General features: G+C 41.0%; 1 protein-coding gene across 2 annotated transcripts in view; it reads left to right on the forward strand.

Moving 5' to 3' along the window:
• Window positions 1-22,630, forward strand: part of CHPT1 (choline phosphotransferase 1) — a 23,391-nt gene continuing 761 nt past the window's right edge. Inside the window, exons 1-8 of one of the 2 annotated variants that reach the window (XM_052790892.1) lie at window positions 3-323; window positions 9,809-9,956; window positions 11,003-11,144; window positions 14,674-14,758; window positions 16,343-16,474; window positions 16,861-17,019; window positions 19,160-19,285; window positions 19,791-19,901. In XM_052790892.1, the coding sequence (XP_052646852.1) occupies window positions 81-323; window positions 9,809-9,956; window positions 11,003-11,144; window positions 14,674-14,758; window positions 16,343-16,474; window positions 16,861-17,019; window positions 19,160-19,285; window positions 19,791-19,901 (1,146 nt within the window). In that variant the 5' untranslated portion in view covers window positions 3-80. Of the gene's footprint in view, window positions 324-9,808; window positions 9,957-11,002; window positions 11,145-14,673; window positions 14,759-16,342; window positions 16,475-16,860; window positions 17,020-19,159; window positions 19,286-19,790; window positions 19,902-22,630 lie in introns of both variants that reach the window. The other variant, XM_052790893.1, reaches the window with a different exon arrangement.

A 22,630-nucleotide genomic window follows, 5' to 3' on the forward strand; every position in this document is an offset into this window, starting at 1 on the left:
GCGGCGGCGGCGGCGGCGGCGGCCTGGCTCCGGTGCCGTCCGGTGCGCGGCCGAGCGGCAGCGGCCCCCGCGGCGGCGGCATGGCCGTGCCCTGGGCTCTGCCCACGCCCCTCAGCCCGGCGCAGCTGAAGCGCCTGGAGCAGCACCGCTACAGCGCGGCCGGGCGCTCGCTGCTGGAGCCCTGGCTGCAGCCCTACTGGGCCTGGCTGGTGGAGCAGGTCCCGCTGGGGCTGGCCCCCAACGCCATCACCCTGGGCGGCCTCCTGCTGAACTGCCTGACGGCGCTGCCGCTCATCGCCTGCTGCCCCAGCGCCACCGAGCAGGTACCCGCCCGCCGCCGCCGCCTCCTCTCCGTTAGAGCCCTTCTCCCGCCTGCCACCGCCTCCTCCCGGCGAGGGCCTCGCCTCAGCCCGGCGGCCCCGGAGCGGGTGCCGCCGGGCGGGCCGGCGCCGGGGGAGCCCCCCCCCCCCTCGCCCCGGTACCTCCTGCCGGTAGCCGGACGGAGCTCTCGGGCCCGTGCCCCGCCGCGGGGTGCGGTGCCTGGTCACTCGCGGCTCCTTCCCGCGGGAGGGAGGGCTAAGGTAGCGCTGCGGGTTCGCCCTGAGAAATCAGGGGAGCGGTGATGCCGGGGGTCACGCTTTGGGGTAGCAGGGGTCAGGCTGGAGGTGGGTGTTACGGTTGGAATGCCCAAAAGTTTGGGGGGGATCCCGTGAAAGGGCGAGTTCCAGTGGGCTCCTCTGCGGTCCTTCGCTGACCAGAGGTCCCGGTGAAAGGGCCGGGGCTTGGATGGGGCTGTGGAGCCGAGCTGACCCTGGAACATGGGAGCCCAGCCTGCTCTGGGCACCGTCGTACCTCCCACACGTGTGCCTCTGCTCAGGCAGCTTGCTGGTGAAGGAGGCGTAAGCTGTGTCAACTCCCTTCTGGAGAGGAAGGCTGTAACAAGGGCCGCTGACCAGGAGAGAGGGCGCGGGATGCGCCCAGGAGCAGGGCAGAGCTTGGCCACCCCACATGGCTGACGCCACTTTGGCATCGCTTAGTTCAGAATCGAGGTTCGGTTGTGCTGCAGACGTGTTAGCTGACAGTAGCTCAAATGCTTCCCATCCTTGCATGGGAAACGATTAATTGCTTTAGCTTCTGGAGGGAAAACAGGCTTGTTAACATGGGCTGATGCTGCTGTCGCTTAAACTGGGTGGCCTACAGCTTCTCTGACAAGTTAAGGAGTTCTGTTGGAGCTTCCCAGCCTGTTGTGGGTTTCCCAGTGCAGAGTCTTCATGGTGGGAACTATCAGGGGAAAATTGCTTTGTGTAGGTAAAATATCTTGAAGGGTGGCTGTTGTTTTCCTGCATTCTGGTGGGCTTAAATCCTAACTTAAGGCAGAGGTGGCAGTTGGTTGGGTTTTTTTAATAACTTAGATATACTTTGGTGAGCATTCTTGTTGACAGAAGAACCCTTCTTTTTCTCTAGTTGCCCTTTGTGTTAGCAGAGGTGTTTGTGGCAGACGTACCAGGAAGCTGATCCAGATCAAAATTAACTTTGCTTTGGTCTAACCCAATCACTTCCCTGATTTCCATCACCAGGTAGAGGCACTCTGTGGCCTTGCAGGCAGTAGGAGAAGGGAGGATAGAGATGGGAGTGAATGGTTGGAAACTGCAGATTGTCTTCTAGTGGCACTTTGAGAATTAAAATGCTTGTGGAACTGCTACCTTTAGCTTAGTTTGCCAGCTATGTGTCTGGATGTTCATTTTAGCTTCTCTTTGCTATTCAGGCAAAAAAAGGCAGAAAGTAAATTTTAAGTTATTTTTCCCTTGAGGACTCTTGCACAAAAAGCAGAAGGTTGTGTTGCAGACATCCAGGGGAATCATTCCTTCCGGGAAAGCTTAGGTTGAGTTTTAGGAACTTTACTATTTTTTTTAATTGTGGAAGCTGAATTTTATAAGAATCTGGAGTTTGGACTAAACTTCCTTGTTCAGATATCTGTATATGCTTTATAAATATGTAGTGTCAAGCCAGACTCCTTATCCTACTGGGATTTTTTTTGCCTCTGCGCTGTGAGAATAGCCCTCACTTTCTCTTTCTGCATCACTTAGGGCATCATTATCTCTCTTCTGCTTGTTTAATGACTCAGCTTGTCTTCCACCTAAGATGTCATGGTTCTGGATGGCTTTTTTAAAAATCTAAAAATAGCTAAAACTGTTGCAATGCTAATAGGTGTTATATGTACTGTTGTAACATCTGCTTTGTACTTTTGACTTGGATGTGTAGGCTGGAAGGGCTAGGGGGAAGGTGGAACTAAAAATGACGTTAAAGGTCATTGAATCACAGGCTGAACTAATAGCATAGTGCACTTCAACATCACCTCTCTATACTGCCAAGCCACCTCTTCCACTCATGAACAAGTCTTGATTACCTGATGGAGTAACAAGAACTTGTTATATTCTCTTGGTGGAAGTGTAGGAGCACTGGATAGACGACTTGGATAAAATAACAAGCAGGTTTGGGTTTTAGGTGGGGTTTTTCTTATGAGTTGGTTTGTGTGGTGGTTTTTTTTTTTCCCTAACCAGACTTTAAGTGGGCCATTTCTATTAGTCCTTTATTGAAAACACTGAAGTCTTGATGTTTGTACAAACCACTTGAAACAAATAAGACTGGTAGCTGAAATCCCTTGGAGTGTAGCTGCTAGCAGATGCCTAGAAAAGAGATCTTTCCCCGATGTACCCTTCCAGCTGCCAAAAGACTGTGGTTTAGGGGTTTCTTGGCAAGGGATTCTGCTCAGGTTGCTTGCTAGAACAGCAACTGATGGATCTATTTCTCCACAGACACCTTCCACCTCATGATTTTGCCTTTTGAATTATTTGTTTTGAACTTGTTTGTACTTTCAGATTCCATTATGTCGTATTGCAGTGAATTCCACAATTTAATAATACTTCCCCTTCCGCCAATGCAATTAATGTCTAAAACCATACAATGCTCCCTTGTTCTCTTACTGTGTAGCCGTTATTTCCTTATACACTATTCTTTTTATTTTCATCAGCATGAGTAGCCACTAAAGCCACTTTGTTACTGACTAGCACAATATGTTTTGGCTTTATAAAATATTGTCTGCTTCAGTAATGTCTCCTTGTGTAGTAGAAACATGGGTTGTATCACTGTCTCCTGTAAATGCACATTTCAACATAAGCCTTCTTACTTGTAGCTAAGCCATTAGCAGACTGCACCCCTCAAGCACTGTTGTAACTAAAATCCATGTGCGTAGATTTTTTGTAGAGTGTTTGTCCAGTTTCCTATTCTGTGTAACTTAGGACAGTAATCTATAGAAATAATACCCGGGACTGCTACACCAGGTGTGGTGGTGGGGAGGACACTACCTGCACATTTCATGTTCTGTGGAGGGCCGAAATACCTTCTTCACTGTGACTGCAGGCTGGTTTGGGTTTTTTTTTTTCTTTTTTTTTTCCTTTTTTTTTTTAATACTAATTATAAAATATTTAGGAATGAAAAGTTTTACCGACTTGAAGTATGAACAGTGTGTATTTGCTGCATTAGAGTGTAAAAGGAGCACTTCTTAGGCGGGGTTTTCCATTTTGTCACCACCATTTGACAGTGAACTATTTTGCTCTACTGCCAGCTGACTTCTCTGAAGTAGCTACAGTTACTTCATTAGGTCTTGCAGGTGAATCTCTCATACCCTCTCAGTTTCTAGGGAAACTGACATGTTATTTTTTTTTCCTTGCATCAACACCAGGAAGAAAACTGGCTAAACATAATTCTCTTTTTCAAAGGGAGAAAGGAAACACTGATCCTGCTGCTTTCATGGTTGCTCGTGGAGGGGCCTGGCTTTGGTAATGCTTCAAGCTTAGACACAGGTCTCTCTAAAATAGCATAGGAAGCTAGAATTTTAGGACAGAAGTTCATGCTAACAGTAATAATTACTTTGTATTGAATTTCTATCTATTTAAAAAAAAAAAAATCTTGTAGCATTTACAGCAGGATCTAAGCAAAGAGCCCCCCCAAACTGATCAGAGTAGATGTCATCCAGTGATAAAGACTTGTCCTGCTTGCTGTCAACTTCATAGGTTCCATCATGTCTCATTTATTTGGGTTTTTTTAAAGCCTTTTTTCCTGTTGTCTATAATTTCCTGGAGGTTACTGAGAATAGGGGAAGACGGGAAGAGAAGAGCATGGATTATGGATTTGCAGTTTGGGCAGTGATGGCAAAAGGGGGTAGGGGCTCAAGGGTTCTCATGCAGAAAGCAGAGAGAGGGAAGGGAGGCCTGTGGTGGCTAGCTCTGTAGAATTGTTTAAGAAATGGTGCAGTGAATTTATAAAAGCTGATCTTGCTGATCTATGCTGTTTAGAAAGCCATATGTCTAGGGAGACCAAAAAGCAGGGGAGGGTCTAGGTGGCTCCAGCTAGCTCTACTATTAACTGTTTGGAAGGAGAGGAACATTGGCTAGGTGCTGTCTCTGCTTCTCTCTCTTTTTAAAAAACTCCCTTAAAAAAAACCCCAACACCCCCAACCCGCCCCCAAGCAACCCCCCCACACACACACCTCCTTTTAAACTGAAAGAGGGATTGTCTTGAGTTTTTTCCTGTCAGAGGGGAAATGAGGGGAAGATACTGATAGGCATGACATCATGTAAACTGCAAGGGGACAACTAAGCTTTGTGGGAGAGAGAAGTAGAAAAGAGGGTGAACTGGAACGGCTGGTGTGAGCTGGGGGCATGGGGGTGTGTGAAGGAAGAAGCATTAAGCCCCTGACCTGATAGAGGAAAAGCGTGAAGCACTGACTGGGGTGGCGAATCCAGCCAATACCCATGAGTGAAGAACAGACCACTCAGTAGTGAATGGGAGAAAAAGGTATTTGGCATAAAGTAAGACAGCAAAGTTTCAGAAACCCCGACGCAGAAGGGTGGGAGATCTTTCAGAGGGAGCTTGTTGGGGAGAGGAGGATGCTAAAGGAAGGCAAGGAGATCCTGGTGCACATGAAATGCATTTGGGCTATAGTATGATTATTTGATTTTTGGTTTTTTTCCCCTCCCTGTCCTCTCCTTCTGCTGTAATGCAGGTTTAAACAGGCCCTTCCCTTCTCCTGCTAATAGTACAATTGTACGTAGTGCTTTGTGCTGAACAGAAGTGAGGGAAATGATCCATGTTTGGGGGGAAGAGGGAGGGAGTCCAGTAAAAATGTCTCTCTCTATTCTGGATCTGGTCCAGAGAGGGACCATGCAAACCAGGGCAAAATAAGTAGCTGTGGATTGAGGAAGTGAGATTATGACTAAATGTGATGAGTAATTAAGTGGGGGCTGAATCTTTAAATCTTGCAAGATCTTGGGCTGTTGAACCCTCTGGGGTTGAGAGCTTTGCTTGAAATAAGTGGTAAGGGATGTCCTTGGCATATGTAGTCTTTTGCAGCTGTCCATGTTCTTTTGTGGGGTGGAATCACAGAAGCAGAAGAAGAAGGACTGCTGTTCAACCTACACTTTTTCCTGAAGGAGAGGCATGCCACACATACCTGTCAAACACTATATGCACATGGTTTTGTTTTGACACCCTCTGGTTCAGTAGATGGCTAGACCTGCTGTACCAAATCTGTGTGTGACAAGATTCTGGGGCTGTATCATCTTTCAGACATCCTTTTTAACTGAAGCAGAGAAGTATCCCCACTCCTTCCCCCTTCCCCCAGGTTTGTGTTCTCTTCTAGTTCCATGAGAATAGCATCTAGCTCTGGCCAAATAATACATTTGCTTGGACAGGATATAACTTTGGGCAGAGATAATAAACACCTCATCAGTGAAAAGCTGATGATTATTGGGAGCCTCCTGACCTTTCTGCTGAGTCTGTCAGCCATGTCAGCATTCTCAAATGCTCCCACTTCTCTAATTTGCAAACTACTTGGGTCCAGCGTGGGAAGCCAGCAGGGGACATCCCTGGATGGAGAGCCAGGCATGTGAGAAGGCAGAGGAGACAGTAGCTGTAGTTGTATTGAGAGGGTGGACAGCAGAGAGAATCTGTGGTTATTAGGGAATTTGGAAACCTCTGTGCACCTTTGGCGGTTTAGAAAACTGTATTTTACTGATTAAAGAGCATTCATTTAATCTGCTAAATGCATAGTTGATCGCAAGTGACCTTTGATTATTACCACTTTGGGTTAAATTTGAACTGACAGCCTAGGCGCGCCAGAGCCTAGGCGCACCAGAAAAGCTCCAGATTGTGTTTCTAAGCTCTCTCAGACACCTGTTCCCTTATTCTTACTAGGATCTTCTTCCCTTCTCCGCAACTGTGGGGATATAGATGCATCCGCTACAGGTGTTAATGGATACAGATGATCCTTACTGGGAAGAGGATGAAAACTCTCCCCCTCTTTTCAGATCATCAAGGAGCAGAGCGTTTTAGTTTTGGAGTCTGGGGGGACTGTTGCTTTGATTTGTCCCAGCAGGAGCTAATGCAAACAGACTTGGATCAGCAGTCTTAATGATTATACCTGTACTATAACTTGCAACTTGACAAAAGCCATTGCTTTGTCAAAAAGACCTAATATGAGAAGTTTGAGTTGAAGCTGATTTATTTGTTTATTTTTACGTTTAATGTGTTACGCTTGTTTTGAGGTAAGGTAAATGTAGACGATGTGACCTCGAACAGGAATTCTTGCATCATGTTCTGTGGGTTATGGAAACTTTCATAAACTAACTACAGTAACTAGCATGCAAGCCTTGTGTTTTGGTTAGAATTGAGGCTGTACTTCATGGATCTTGCATTTCAAAAGATTGTGATAATACCAAGCATGTGGCATACAGAACTATGGCTAATGATTTAAAAAAAAAAAAAAAAAGTGCCATAACAGATTTCTGTTCCTGACTGGTGTTTCAATTATAGAAATGATTCAGTTAAATAAGAAAATGCCCATGCTCCGGCATTTGACTTAATTGGTGATGTGCCCCACACTGCGGGGGGTGAATGCAGAGTGGGTAAGGAATTTGGCTAGCATATTTAGCACTGGATACAGTCTACTTCTGTCTGTGATTTGGAGAACCTGATGACTTTAAAGCAAACTAAAATCTATTTCAGTTATAGGTAGATGGTTGCAAAAGGAGGGGAGCCTAATGCTACCAAAAACCAGTGGTGTCCTGGACAGAATTGCCAGGTGTGGCCTGGTTTACTTGCCAAAATCCAGGGATTAGCATGACAAGTTTTGATAGATCTCAAGCTATCATTTCGTAACTAGTAGAAGTATGTCACAGTAAGGACGCCTTGTAAAACGCTGCAGATTACCTTTGTGGCAGTTCACAGTAGTATCGGTGATAAAATTGGAAATGTCTTTAAAATACTACTTTAAAGGACTACAGTGAAACCAGTGGTTTCTCCTAGCCTTTCTGCTCATAATGCTTCATTCATAGGTCTGTGTGAGGAGCTGCCTTGTTTGAACAGTATCAGTTATTCTCCATACAACAAAGTTATCCTGAATAAGCCGGTATAGGTACTGTGGTAGCTTTAGTATGTGGATTATATCACAAGTGAAATGATCTTAGCTTCAACGGGGGTCCTAAATGTGCTTTTATGTCCTGAAATACCTGAGCAATGGCTGACAACCCTCTATTTTGGAAAGGTGGAGAGCAAGAACAGGGGCTGCCAGGTAGCTGCTGCCTCCCTGCAGAACGTCTGACCAAGTGAGCTTGAGCCAGGAGAGGCTCCTGAGTTCTCCGTTCCTCCACGTGATCTGCAAAGCCGGGGTGGCAGTAGGCATCTCCTGCTGTCCACAGGCTCTGTCCTTCCCCCTTTGTCAGAGGAGAGAAACTTTTTCAAAAGTTGGCTAAGAACTCACTCCCTGGTTTAACCCCATCCCCCAACACAAAATTCCTTTGTTTAACTGCACTAACAAGGGAGAAGAAGCCTAAATAACTTGACTAATTCCATTGGTAAACATCAAACATATTGCTGTCATCACTTGACCTGGATTTCTGTAGTGTGATCTCTGGTGGGGGTTCTCAGATACCAGCATGTTAAATGTCCATTGGAATGAGAATATCTACTCATCCTGTTTCACCTGCTCAAGGCTTCCAACATGATCTGCGATTACAATTTTTCTTAGTTTCCTTGGATGAAGGGGAAAGACAGCCTTGCCAGTTTTGAAGAATTTTCTAAGTTTTCTAGATTTCTATGTCCATACAAATCCAGACTTCTCACCTATAGCTGGAATCCCTAATTCTTTGACTGTCTTTTACTTCAAAGCTGGACACAGCAGCCAACTGTTTGACTTTAAATGGTGGAAATGTTTTGTTAATGAAATTATCCAAATACTGGGTAGCAGGAAAATCATAAATTTGCTGACAATATTGTTTCCATATTAAGAGCACAAAACTAAGCGATAACATATAGTGTATCAGCCAGCCTTGAATACATGAGGAAGTCTTAAATAACAGCAAAAAAGCTGTTCAGAATTGAACCTCCCTTAAGCATGCTGGTTCTTGGGAATGATGTGTGTTTTGATCAGTCTGACTGGAGGCATACCTTTTTTTTTTTTTTATTCCTAACTCAAGTCAGTGAGTATAATGATGATGAGAAAACAGAACATCTGGAGGAGCAGCTCACCTCATCTGCATTCTTATTGCTGACTTCTCCTGTCCCTGCCTATGAACTGATGGGCAACTGTTGTTTTTCCTTTTTCCCCCCAGCTCTGACACTAGGTTTATACAAGTGTGGACAAATCTCAGTGAGCTGAGATTTGATCTGTTGTCTAAATCTGCTTAATAGTCTTTACTGGACTTAGGAAATACATGTAATCACGTTGGTCTGTTTGTGCTGCAGGAGAGGAATTGCAGAGGTGTAGAGCCACAGCAGCTGTCCCTTACCTGGGAGTGGGAAAGGATTCAGCTCTGTGACTCAGCCTGTGGCCGTTCACTTGTTTAACCTGCAAGTTGCATTTCCAGCATTTATACCTAACTTTGACTCTTTTCGTGAACAGTGTTTCTAAATGTTAAGGATACCACTGGAAACTACTTGAGGCAAAAATGTTACCTGTGCTTTGTTCAAAAGGTGTTATAAGTAATTTTTAGTAAAAACTAATTCCTAGACAAAGACATGCTGACTGTGCGTGTGAAAACAATGCTTTTGAAAGATACTACTGTAGGACAGTTCCTTTGAACCTAAGACTGGTGTTAATGTAACTGATTCACAGCTTGTTTTGAAACTCTGATAGTCTATGTTAAGTAGACAGTTGCTCCTTCATATTTAGTGAATTACTTAATTTCTTCAAACCCTTGTCCAAAGTGCCTATGTAGTCAATTTTTGTATGTTGGAAAAAATCTCTTTCCCTAAAAGCTGAAGTCTTTATTTAGTAAAATGTAAAGGGTTTTTATATCTATACGTTGTAAATCATCTAAGCATCTATCACATAAACTGCTGAGAACTTTAGTAAGTGCCTTGCTCGTACTTTCTTTTTTAAAGATTACTTTTATTTTCATAACATTTTTCAGTACAAAGAATACAAATAATTATAGAAATACTGTGGTTTTAAGGTGGAAAAAAGTCAGTTGATGCAGAAGAGAGGTTAAAGTTTTTTGGGTGGGTTTTTTTTTTTTTTTAAATAAATACAAGGACCTGTGTTTCACTGGTGTATCTGGAATAGTTCATTATGGTAGTTACTACAATTCATGTAGACTAGCGCAAGGAATTTGGTTTGTCTATTAACTAAGTAACAAATAGCACAATGTAGTATAGTTTTGTGCTGAACAGTATTCTACCTTTAATGAAATAGATGATCAGCTAAGAAATTGGGAACTGCCTAGTGACCTTATATGTGAATCTCTTTCAGGCACCTTTTTGGGCATACATCCTGGGTGCATTAGGACTTTTTATCTACCAGTCTCTGGATGCCATTGATGGGAAGCAAGCCAGAAGAACAAACAGTAGTTCTCCTCTAGGAGAACTCTTTGATCATGGTTGCGACTCTATTTCCACAGGTAGCCTTAACCTACTGTTACCCATCCTAGTTTTAAAAAAGTTACTTGTTTTCAAGTGGAGCTGATTAAGCACAGATTTGTTGAAGTTGGAAAGGACCTCTAGACATCATCTAGTCCAACCCCCTGCTCAGAGCAGGGTCAGCATGTTCCCTTCTTTTAGGAGAACTTCACCATCTCCTGGTCACTGCAGCCAAGGCTGCCCCTGACCTTTGCATCCCTGACCAGTATCAGGGAGGATATTCCAGAAGTACCTCTGGCACATGTTGGGTAACATGTGTTCTGCTCTTACTCTGCATCTTCACGTACAGTGTTCTTTGAATGACCTAATGGTGAACAAAGAATTCCGTAACAGCATGTTCAGAGATTCTTTACTATACATAGCCTGTGTTTTCCAGTAGGGTGCAGGTGATTGCCTAATAAAGGATTTTAAGGACCTAAAAGACCGACGCTGGCATGTGAAACCAAGGATTCCGCTTTAGGAGTGAGGTGCCAAAATATCAGTTTGGTAATAGGGCATCCAGCCTGGCACTTAGGGGAAGGATAATTTATATTCCTTAGAAGAATGAGTTTAAAAAAAGTTGATTTGGAGTCCTTAAAAAGTAAGCCTTGCTCAGTTTTACTTTCCATAACTTAGCTGCTGTTGGTGGCAGTGCCTGTACTTCTATAAAATCTTAACGGCTGAAACATTTGCCCTGTGAGTTGGTACATTCTTTATGCCTCACTTCCCAGAGAAGTGCAACTACTAGCTTCTCTGAGCTGGGCTTTTCGGTTGGAGCTGTCAGTGTTGCAAAGAACACGAGATGACAAGGCCTGAAGAAGGGAGAATGACCACTGTAGGCTAGAAGGCAGGGCCCCCACTTGGAAGAAGAGTCCTGTGTTTTGGTGTCTCCTGCCAGGACCCTCCCTGAGGTTAGCTACTCAGTAAAGTATCAGTCATATCGTTACTTTGTTACAGTGATGTAAAATGCCTTGTGATTTTTTTTTTAATTTCTCTTAACTACCAGCAAAGAGGTTATATGACTAACATGTTCATTTCTGCTTTTCAGTTTTTGTTGTCCTTGGATCCTGCATAGCAATCCGACTAGGAACAAATCCTGACTGGTTGTTTTTCTGTTGTTTTGTGGGACTGTTCATGTTCTATTCTGCTCACTGGCAGACATATGTATCAGGCATACTAAGGTTTGGAAAGTAAGTAGGTATCTTTAGAAGTACATGTTGCTTAATGTCTGAGACTGCTAGCTACTTGATTTCCATTTCTTCTTTGTTTTTTCCCTGCTCTCTTTACCTCTCACCTTCTTCCTCATCTCCCTTCCACCCTAGCAGACTTGTCTTTTACCTGTCAAGAATTCTAAAACTCTGCATAATACTGAGTAGAGGACTTGTTTTTTTAGCAGCTGATTTTAGCTGTATGTGCTTTGTGTGCATGTGTTTGGCTCTTTAATCTATGGATTTGTTCTCAAAATCCATACAAGCACTATGCAGGCTCAGGCCAGAGAAGTCCTGCCTGCAATGTAAACATGTGCTCTGTGTAGGAGTAGGGACAGGGCAAGCATTTATGGTACCTCCCTTCGTAATCTCCCAGCCACAGAACAGTTTCAGCCCAGGGGACTCTGACCGATATGCATTTTTAGAGAAATTCCCCTGCTAATGGGCTTCCCTTCCATAGACATCTTCAGTCTTCCTTCGAATGAACTCTGCATCCATTGCATCCTTTGGCAAGGCATTCCACAGAGCTATGATAGTGCTTGAAGAATTACCCCGGGTTTTGGGGGGGGGGGCTTTACTTTTAATCTGACTCATACTGGCTTTGATGTCCTTCAGGTTTTGTGTTAGGTCACAGTTCTAGAGATTGCTGTGATGCTGTTCATGACTTTGTAGAAATTTCATCTGTTCTCACTGCAGTGTAGGAGAAGGAGTCATGACATTCACGTAGAAGATAACAATTTCAATTTAACTTCTAATAGCATGGGGATTGCTGCACCCTCCTGCAGCTGTGGTGGTGCCTAGCCACGGCCTTTTGCTGTTTTTAAACAATGAGCTGCACTTTAGTAACGATTTCTGAAAAGAGGAAAAGATCAGAGACTTCTGTAGCAGCAAAATTGGAAATATGTGATAGATGAAGGCTATTCTCCTGCTAATCCTAGTCACTTGCTATGTCACCTGTGTGTAGTCCTACTTAGCTCTGACCTGCAAGAAGCACATTAGCAAATCTGAGTATCACTGGGCGCATAGGTTAGTGATCAGCTATCCTTGCATACTGTTCGATGTCTGTATCAAAAGAAAGCTGTCTCTGTGGTAATGCTAAGAACTCTTTTTTTTATTTGCTGATAATGCATTTTACCACACAAAATATAACTCTTCTACCTGCCTACCCATCCTACTTTTTTTAAAGGATATTTTGTACTGTAAACAAAAATGCTTTAGAGTGACGGCTGAAGTAGGATAATTTCCATACATGACAGTGGACTGCACTGAAGTGATATGGGCTATGCCGTGAGCTCTGGGATTTTGCATACATGATTGCTTTTCTGTGCCTTTTGTTCCTGCATAAAATGTGAGAATGATTTCCCTACATCAGGAAGATGCCGAGACTCCTATACCACATAAAAATTTCTTCATTAAAAACTTAATGGCTTCTACCTAAATACAGTGATACTGCATTGTACAAGCAGTTCGGAATGGCCTGGTGTTCCATGCTTAGGGTTTGAAGTTAAATAGACACAACTTTTCTCCAAGGTAACTATCTGTGTGTAGTGAAAACAGGTCAGAGTTTTTTTTCAAGGCTCACAATTTTATTTCTTTTAAGCACAGAGGTGAGGGTCTAAATGAAGGCATTAGTATATTGCTCTAAATATGATAATACATAACACCATGGACGGAAGCTTTCACTGATGCTGTTCCTGAATTAGCAGCATTTGATTTTAGAAGTCAAATGACAGATAAGAAAGTCCTAGCGCTGGTGGTCAGGAAGGATCAGAGCAGCTGGGTACTGTGCTGCTGTCAGGTTACGCAGAATACCTACCACACAGCGTCTGTTTAAAATCTTTGAACTCTGATTTGGACTGTGTTGCAACCAACAGTCTAAGCCTCTGTAAAATTAAGTACTAAACTTTCGCAAATGTAATGACTCAACTTCAAGTTCGAGCCTCTTCCCGCCACCAGCAACAGCAAGTGCAGTACAGCTTAGAAATCTAGGTTTTAATAGTACAGAGTGCAAACTCTGCACACTTGCACTTGCACATGGATGCTTTTGGGTGACGTAACCGACAAGTTCAGTGTGCAGCTACAGCAATGACTGGGCAGATGTAACCCTTCATCCCTGGTAGAGGGGGAAAAGCCCAGCAGTTAGTGGAAAAAGCACCACTGTCTTGTTTCCCCCTGCACAGACTTTGTCACTTGATTTCAAGGCAATTCATGGAACAGGCAGAAGATTAAAAACCTACACTAGGCTAGCAAGCTGAACTGGTTCACAACAGCTAGTACAAGTGAGGGAGCGCAATGGCGTAAGGAGAGGACTACACATTCCAACGGCTTTGGACAGTGATGAGCACCTCAGCTTGTCTAGTTGCAGCTTAAACTTTGGCTCTTCTAAGACTAAGAGTCTGAAGCTTGTGATGAAACTTAGCACATTTTATCACTATCTTTCTGATGAAAGAAGAGTTCAATGTTACTGTGATTATCAAGATCAGATAAATGTTTTCCATTAGCCAAGAGTTGATTCCTATCTGTGCAAACAGTGCATGTGCTAAGCAAGTAATAATACGTGTTGACTTTGGTCATAATACAGCAAATTTATTCTAACTGCTTAAGGAAATGTTGTATTTTAAACATCCATTGTCACTGCTTGCTGGTAACTTCAGTACAGAGATCAGGTAACTGTCTCAAAACCTTCAGTAGCATAAACAGTACCTTAGCTGTGCACTTTTTATTTATTTATTTATTTATTTTAAAGCTTTATTGAAAATGCCAATTCTTTCTCTTGAGCCTCTTCTTAACTTTTTTTTAATATATTCAGGTCTTCTCAAAACATTTCGTCAATCGAATACAGAAAGAGTTTGGCTATCTTGTCTGAGAATAAAAAAGGTAGAATGCAGAGTCTAGACTTCAGGGGACATTCAAAGCCACCTATTTTAAATTTTTTTTTTTAAGGAAAAAAGCAAGGTATCAATTATATGTCCTCTGAAACAGGACAGATGCTTAGCTATCCACAGACTAAGACCTCAAAATACTGCCCTCATATTTTGCAGGCTGTATCTGTCAAGTTTTCATGACATGATAGCTTAAAGAAATCCCTTCTGTACCAGCCTGCACGGTCCATACTTCTATATATGCTTTTAATGGAAATGTTTGATTGCATTTACTATAAGCTTGCCTTAAACTTTGATTTGATGCTTACACAACAACAACTCTGTAAGTTTATACAAAATTCACAAATAGTTAACAATGTATTCATTAAAGATTTTCCCCCGTTAGAATTACATGTAGCTTGCTCTAGATAAGGAGTACAGGTTTAATTTTAAATCTTAACCAAAGATGTGTGCCTCCGTATAAAGTATCTTTCTCAGTCAAGGAAAATCATATTCTGTATACATTGAAGTAATTTGAAGTACTTTTAAGGAGATAATTTAAAGTCAGTGGTTTTTGATTTTCCTCCCTCACCTGCCTTATAGCAAAAAGACCTTTTCTTTAACTAAATCTCCCTTTTTTTCCTTCATAGAGTTGATGTAACTGAAGTTCAGACAGCCATAACAATGCTGCTCTTGATATCTGCGTATGGTGGCACAGCAATATGGGACTATAAGGTAAGCATATTAAGCATTCAGAGTTCCTGTTGAGTATTCCGTTCCTGTTAAGTGTTCACAGTTCCTATGGTATTTGAAGCTATCCTGTGCAGGTACCATCAACACCTACTAGTTGTCTAATGTTCTGGTTTAGCTTATTGTACAAATGTAGGTTATTTTGATGTTGTAGCTAACTTGGGTATAATGGTGTGACTTTGTATGCACAAATTTAGAGCTACGTAGAGGAAAAAAGACCCCATCTGCCATATATAAACTTCTGATCTGGAACTAATATTCTGCAGATACTTAAGCTTTAACAAATAGTGTTTCTTCTAGTTTTCTTTGTTTTGTATATTTTATTGTAAGACATACATTTCTGTTCAGTTAACTGATTTATAGGATCCTTTATTTTAAAATTTCAAGATTAAATGCTTTAATCTAACAAAATTAGGGGATGAAGTTAGGGGGTTTTTGGTTAAGTAATCCACATTTATGTGCCGATAGAGATGTACTGATTTTTAACACTTATGTCACAGCCGATGTAAATGTAAATATCTATATTTAAAGAACTGTTTTCTGTCCAAAAGCATTTCCCTATCTCTGGCTTTTATTCTGATCTTTAAAGATGCACTTTATTGGATAGTATCAAAATTATATTAGACTAACACCTTCATCCTTTCTAGGGTCTTTACTCAGAAATGTATAGTTCCTCTTGGTTGTAGCGCAGGGAAGAGCTGAGACCATTCCACGCTATTTGTAACCAATGCCAATTAATCTAAATATAAACCACCAAGTAATTCAAATTAATTCACGAGTTTACTCAGCAATTAAGAACTGCTTAGCTAAATCTGTTTCCTTTCCCCATCTTGCAAGATGCTTTTGTTCTATTTTAAAACAGCTTATTTTCATGTTGGAAAATAAAGTAGGTGCATTAGACTTCAATTATGATTTGTTTTTCTTCAATATTAAAATCTGTGGTAGTTATGCTGTATCTCAAAACAATCTATATTCAAAAATATAGTCAATGGTTTCAATTTATTACTATTTCTTTTTTTTAAATCCTCTGCTGCCTTTGGAAGTTTCCTTGAAACTGCAATTGATTCTGAAAGGTAACTGTTTAATTAAAATTTGTATCTGGAGACTATTCTAAATGCAAAGATACAGCATACAAATAACATGTACCAAAACACAAAGCAGGCAGATGGTGTTTGTGTTTCCTGTGGTTCAGTATTGTGTTACCCAGTGAAATAGAAGGAACTAGCCTTCTCCCCGCTCCTGTGCCTTGGTGATGCATAGTCTGTGTCAAGTTTTTGCTTATGTAGTAAAAATATTTGAACATCGTAAGAACAAACACAGTAAGATCTAGCTGAATTTCAAGACCAGAATTTAAGTACTCAAAAGTCGACTTTAAACATTACAAAAGAAATTCGTTGTCTCCTTAGTAAGGAAACAAATTCCAAACACTGTCCTCCTAAGCTTGTTCTTGGGAAAGTGAGAGTTTAAATAAAACAATTGTTTAGTAGATATCAGTAGCTTTTAAAATAACTTTTTAAAAAAGGTGTTATCCTTAACTTTTAATATCTTTCTCTTGTTTTTCCTGCTAAGGTCCCTTTGGTGGGCTTAGAACTGAAGTTCTTTGCAGTTTTTGGCATACTGTGCGGAACAGCACTTTCTTTTTTCAATTACTTCCGTGTCATCTTTGGTGGAGGGGTTGGAAAGAATGGATCTACAATAGCAGTAAGTTGCTTTAAAAATCTGAATGAGGTTTGAATAATTTATGCTCATAATTTATTGCATTTCAGACGATCATAAGGATTTTACCTGTTTAAGCATTTAAGCAGACAAGCATATGAGTGTTGGATGGCTAAAGCAAAGACTTCATTATCTACCTTGTCTTTACCTGTTACTGGATTTCTTCTGTCACAGGAACCAGCAATGAATTTTCTTACAAAATTGATTAGTGGTCACTGCAAAGGATGCTAATAGTATTGGCATAATGCTAATGGACTTTCCCTGCGTTTTGACAACTGGTTTTGTTTAATGGTATTTGCAATACATATAAAATCTGGACCTTACCATGTGACTGAAGCCTAAGACAAATTTTCTGTCCATTTGTATTTCAGGGAACAAGTGTTCTTTCACCAGGCCTGCACATTGGACTACTTATCACACTGGCCATTATGATCTATAAAAAGTCTACAACTCAGCTGTTTGAAAAACATTCTTGCCTGTATGTCTTGACATTTGGATTTGTGAATGCTAAAATCTCACAGAAGTTGGTGGTAAGTAATCTTGTTTCAGTCCTAAACCTCCTAAAACTAAACTGGTTCTTGGCTTAATGCTTGCTGAATCAGTGGGCACCATGCAGGTTTTCCCATTCTGCTCTGCCACTGTGTTACCATTTTCATTATGACCAAGACACTGAACTAGACTCGGGCTCCTACAGAGAGATTATATATGACACTGATGTAAACACGTACTTATTGTTGAATGTACTGGTTAGAACTTTCAGCTTTGTTTCACTTACTCCTAGAAATATACTGTCTGTCTTTAACATCGTAACTGTGGTCTCTCAAGCCTTATTAACAGTGCTGTGACTTCTGATTTAATTATCTGAAGTAAGAATTTACTTTAATCATTAAAACAAAGAGATAAACTTTTCTGTCTTTATCTCTTTTGTAATTAAAAACCTCATCAATGGATTAAAAAAAAAAAAAATCTGCCTTACTCTATATATTTGCTAACAACAGTAATCCAGCCAGCTGGTTCCCTGCCCCCCAGCACGACATTTTTCAAACACTAGAAAACAGGTATTCTACAGACTTTGTTGCTAAACAGGAGTTCACCTAGTGAGCTGCTAACTTGGTTCAAGAGAGAGAATGCTGATAAGACTGAACCTTAAGATTGAACTTGAGACAGTTCATCTGTTCTGTCAAATGCCTTGGCTCCCTTGCTCGTTCAGAGGACCCGTGGGTCTTTCTAACCAGCAGTCATCGCTGTATGTACGTCAACTCACTCATGGACACTTCTGAGCAAACCATGTTTCCCTTGATGCTTTATGTGTAGCTTTAAGGGTAGTCTGCTCCAGAGGCAAATCTGTAAAGGTAGTGGGGAAAGGATTTGGGGGGTTTAGCTCTCAGTTTTCTGATACTATTTCAGGAGGCCTTGTCCTTCAGGCACTCCAGAGTGAGCAAACCGCAGTAAAAACTTAAGGCATGAACAAGGTCGGAGGCCCAGTGGAGACATGAGCCAAGGTCTGTGCAGTTTGCGTGGATGTGCAACAGCTGCTCCATGGGCGCTAACCCTGCATAGCTGTTGCACATCATGCCAGATGTGAGCCAGGAATTGCTCCCTGCAGCAGATTCCTTTAGCAGGAGAGATGCATCCTTAGCTGGCTTAGAGTGGAAGCCTTTGTCAGCTCTCCTCTGGATGTAAGCCTTTGCGGTTTGTCCTGTCTTTAGACTGGGACACTCACAGGCTTTTCTGTGAATTTTGCTGTTCAGCATAGAGTTGAACATGATTTATATTATGCTGAGACCACTTTTTAAAGTCAGGACTTTAATCATATTTGCCAAGTGTCCACAATGTATGGAAACAAGGAATGACAGGGTGATTTCTTATGGCAAACTTGGCACCTAGACTACTTTCCTTCTGCCATTTTTGAGCTTCCTAGTATGGACTCTTCATTTGTCCTCTATTAGGTCTCCAACTTCATACAAAAAACTCTTTTTTTTTGCCTCTCAATTAAAGGTGAGCTTAAGTTGTCTTTAAGAATGCTAAATATGGAAGGATCAAGGTGTGTGCGGGGAAGAGATTCCCTCCCCAGTAATCTTTCTTCTTCTCTTGGTCATTCTGTAAAGTGTCTCTGCGTACATCACTATCTCTACTAAACACTGAATACAAGTCTTGTCACCTAAGCAAAAGCCTAGTTTCTAGTTAGCTTAATACACTTGCAGAGTCTTACCCTTCAAATACAGCACCGGAAAAATAGAGTGGGGAACCCCTGCAAATACCTAAAATGCACTGGTATAGATGTAACATACTACAGAAGGACAGGAACATGTTTCTTGTATAATAAAGTAAAAAAATACCAATTGATAATTCAAATAGCTTTTATCACTGATTAAAGTGCTATATATTGATTGAATAACCTGGAAAGAGGTTACTTGGTCCTTGGGAAATAAATTGTCGGGGAGCAGCAGGCCCTGAAGCATTTATGAAGCCCTTGGCCTGCCTGCTGATTGCTTCCTAAGAACCGGGGACAGCAGGCTGTTCCTGGGTAAGGATGTCATGCCCCTTTGTAACTTAAGGTGGAGGTTATCTGGTAGTTACATTGATCTTGCAGTGGTGCATTTTTGTCTCTCTCTTTTTTTCTTTTTCCTTCTTTTTATTTATTTTTTTTTTTTTTTCTCTTTATCATAGGTGGCTCACATGACAAAAAGTGAAATCTGTCTTCAGGACAGTGCATTTATTGGGCCAGGACTTCTGTTTTTGGACCAGTACTTCAACAGTTTCATTGATGAATATATTGTTCTATGGATAGCATTGGTAAGCATTTTGTTTTATACTTTTCATTTGGAGCATACTTAAAGGAATGGATTGAGAACTGTCCCTGTCATTCTGCTTTGCCATTTCTGACTTGCTCAGATTTCAGCTGTCACTGCGGAGGGAGGGCCAGGATACTGTGTAAACATGTAGTTTGGGAGCCGACTGGCTTGCTTTCCTTGGAACAGAGATGTGAAAGTAAATTTACAGATCTCTCTTGTAATTATGCTTTAGTTCAAGTGATTTGTTTAAAGTTATTATGCTAACTGCAGACTAACAACCTTTGTTTATCAGGCTTTGTACGTGTTTAATACCATTTGTTTTTTGGGTTGTGGGTTGGTTTTTTTCCTTCTAAAATAGACCACTCTAGGTTAAAATGCTTGCTAAACTTGTCACTTGGATAGATTGATTAAAGTATGGATGAATTTATAGTAGGGACAATTTTAAAAAATATGTGTGGGACTGGTTGTTGGTTTTTTTTAACCTGTTCTGTTTTGTTCTTTTGAAGTTCATATCCTTGTTTGATATGCTGAGATATGCCACTGGTGTATGCCTACAGATTGCTGCTCATCTTCATATACATGTCTTCAGAATTTCATCTCATCAAGCTCCTGAACAGGTTCAAAACCATAATGACTGATTAAATAGGTCAAGGACAAGAGGAGAAGCAGTTAGGGGAATGCTGAATGAAGCAGCCTCTTTTTGGGGGAAGACAGATTATGTTTTTCAAGAAAATAGTTTTACGAGAAAGCTCACTCTATCCCAGACATTACCAGATGTTAGAATTACTAAATACAAAGTCCTGCAGATTCTATTGTGATCAATACTTTTGAACCAGGACGTATTTTCCCTTGTGTTTTAGACATTGTAGCTGTTATTTTATACCATGAATACCATATTTGAAACTTTTGCCATTTCCTGTTAGGTAACCTTAATTCAGTACTTCTGGTCTGGTGAATGTAGACTTCAAACCAAGGTGCTACTGACCAGAATTCGAAGAGGAATTTCACTTTTCCCTAGACCAAGTGATTAATCTTCTAGCATTAGTTTCTAAAGTGTTCTTGGAACTGCTGTGAAGTGGTAGTCGGAGGTATCAATGAATACAGTACTGCATTATTAAGACTGGTAAAATGAGGTACAACTACTTGTTCATCTCTGTTCTGGTATTTCTAAAGAACAAGCTACTGGATCAGTAGGATGAAGGAGGTATAGCTCAGGAAATTTTTCTTCTACTTAAAAATACTGTTATGAGTGCCTTTAGGATTCATGCATTCTCTAGCATCTACAGTTGTAGTTTGTATTTTCTGTCATGGCTGGTTTCTGGTTTTGTCGTCATTGTAAGGTTTGCCTTGTTGTACTCCATCATTATCTAGATTGTAGGTAGTTGTATACTTCGAGGACACTAACTTTACCTAGCCTAACTTGCATCTGTGAAACTGCACAAGTGAATGACAAAGTTCATTGATAAACTGAAATGACTGTGACTGTTTGACTGTGACAATGCAACCCACCCATATGTAATTCCCTCTGAAGTATGTTTGCTATCGCTGTGATCATCTACCTTATAATTAATTTGTCCTGTAACTATCACTGTACTTTATCCAAACAAAACTGACGAAACTAAACCCTAATGATTAGTAAAACTCCCCAAAATAGAAAGTCAGGCCCACTATCAGCCTTTCTTTAAGAACAGACTCACTGGCTAACATAATGTGCCTAGTTAAAGGGTTGTTGTTGTCATTAAAGAAAAGCTGAATACAAGTAGCTTATCTGTACAAGCAAATCATGACATGTACAGAAACCCTGCAAGCTTAGGCTCCTTTAAAGAGGTACTATTTGAATATGATTTTTGTAAAAAGCCTGTTGAATCTAAGTGTCCATTACCACTTTCAGTTGCTGGTACATAGCCGAGCTGTGAGTTTATAAAGTCCTTCCTCAACTGTACAATAAAGAATGCTATGGTTTGTTTTAAAAATATTACCACTGTAGCTTCCTCGCTATATGTTAATTCGAAAAGACTCCCTGAGGCGTTCAAGGAACTTTAAAAGTGGTGTATTGTCTGCTAAATTTGGGGGGAATAAAATGCCATCTACCACACTCCTGCCTAAGAAGGATATACTGATACACTTGAGGGATAACTGTAACAGTTACTGCCAAAGGACTAGCATGCTAAGTGATTAATATAAATTCCAAATGAATCCTACTACACCTGTTTGAGGCTGGGAAAGACACAGCATCTATACATGAACTTAGCCTGAACCCAGGCCATGGACAAATAGAGGAGAAGATGGTAAAGACCATTTCAGTTTGTCTGAATACTGTAAACAATTTAACCACCTGATGAAAAGACATAGGCAACTTTTTTAGAGTGAGAAGACTGGGTTCCCCAGAATGCTCAGAAATGTGTCATGTAGTAGTCGGTATAAATAGTTTTAAGGATATGATTGAGGTATGTGGATGATTGATAGGAAACTAATGCAGAAATCAGTCAGAAAACCAGAAACATGAGGCAATACTAACAAATAACCTAGTATTGAAGATCAGAAACAAAAACTGTTCACTGTACTTCACAGCATCACCTAATTATCCGTAGAGGGCTGAGACTCAGCAGCACAGTTACAAATTAGCATAGTTACCTGTTACCCACCAGAGGCCTATGTTGCCTCATACATCAATCTAGCAGTGTAACTTCTGTGTTTGCCCCTTCCCTGAGTCTTAGCAGATGCAGAACAAAAAGAGCTCCATACCAGTTGCTTGTTCAACTTCAGTTGCAACCTAATAGCTGAAGTTTCTGTAAGTTAGCTGTCACTAATCTGGCTCCCAGAACTGGAGAACCATCATCAAATGACTTGATTCTGAATTAAAAATGCTAGTAAGCTGAGGAGAAGAATCTGTATGGACTGGTTTTGAAATCCATTGTTATGAAAACATCACATTTGTGTGTGTGGGTGTGTGGATGTTTTTTGTTTTATCTACTACTGTATTAAATCTAAGCATTAAATATGTTAGGAACTACCTAATTTGTAGAAGTGGATATTCAGGCGTAATGGTTTTCTGTAAAAACAAACTGCATGCAAGCTAAGCTGATTGTTTAATTTATGCTGATTTACTGTAATGAGATACATGAAAAACAAATGCTTTATCCTTAAAACTTAGGCCTCCCTAAATTGCTAGTCATTTGGAATTGCAAAAAGTAATATTCCATCTCAAAGGCTTGTAATAACTTGTACTAAATAAATGAGCTAGATGACTTCTAGCAGTGGTTCTACAAGAACTACATACCCAAAAATGCATAATGTTTAATTATGCTTACTTGAGCAGATGTCATATAAAGCTGTGATACTCAGC

This window comes from Harpia harpyja, chromosome 6 (assembly GCF_026419915.1).
Source record: "Harpia harpyja isolate bHarHar1 chromosome 6, bHarHar1 primary haplotype, whole genome shotgun sequence".
NCBI lineage: Eukaryota > Metazoa > Chordata > Aves > Accipitriformes > Accipitridae > Harpia > Harpia harpyja.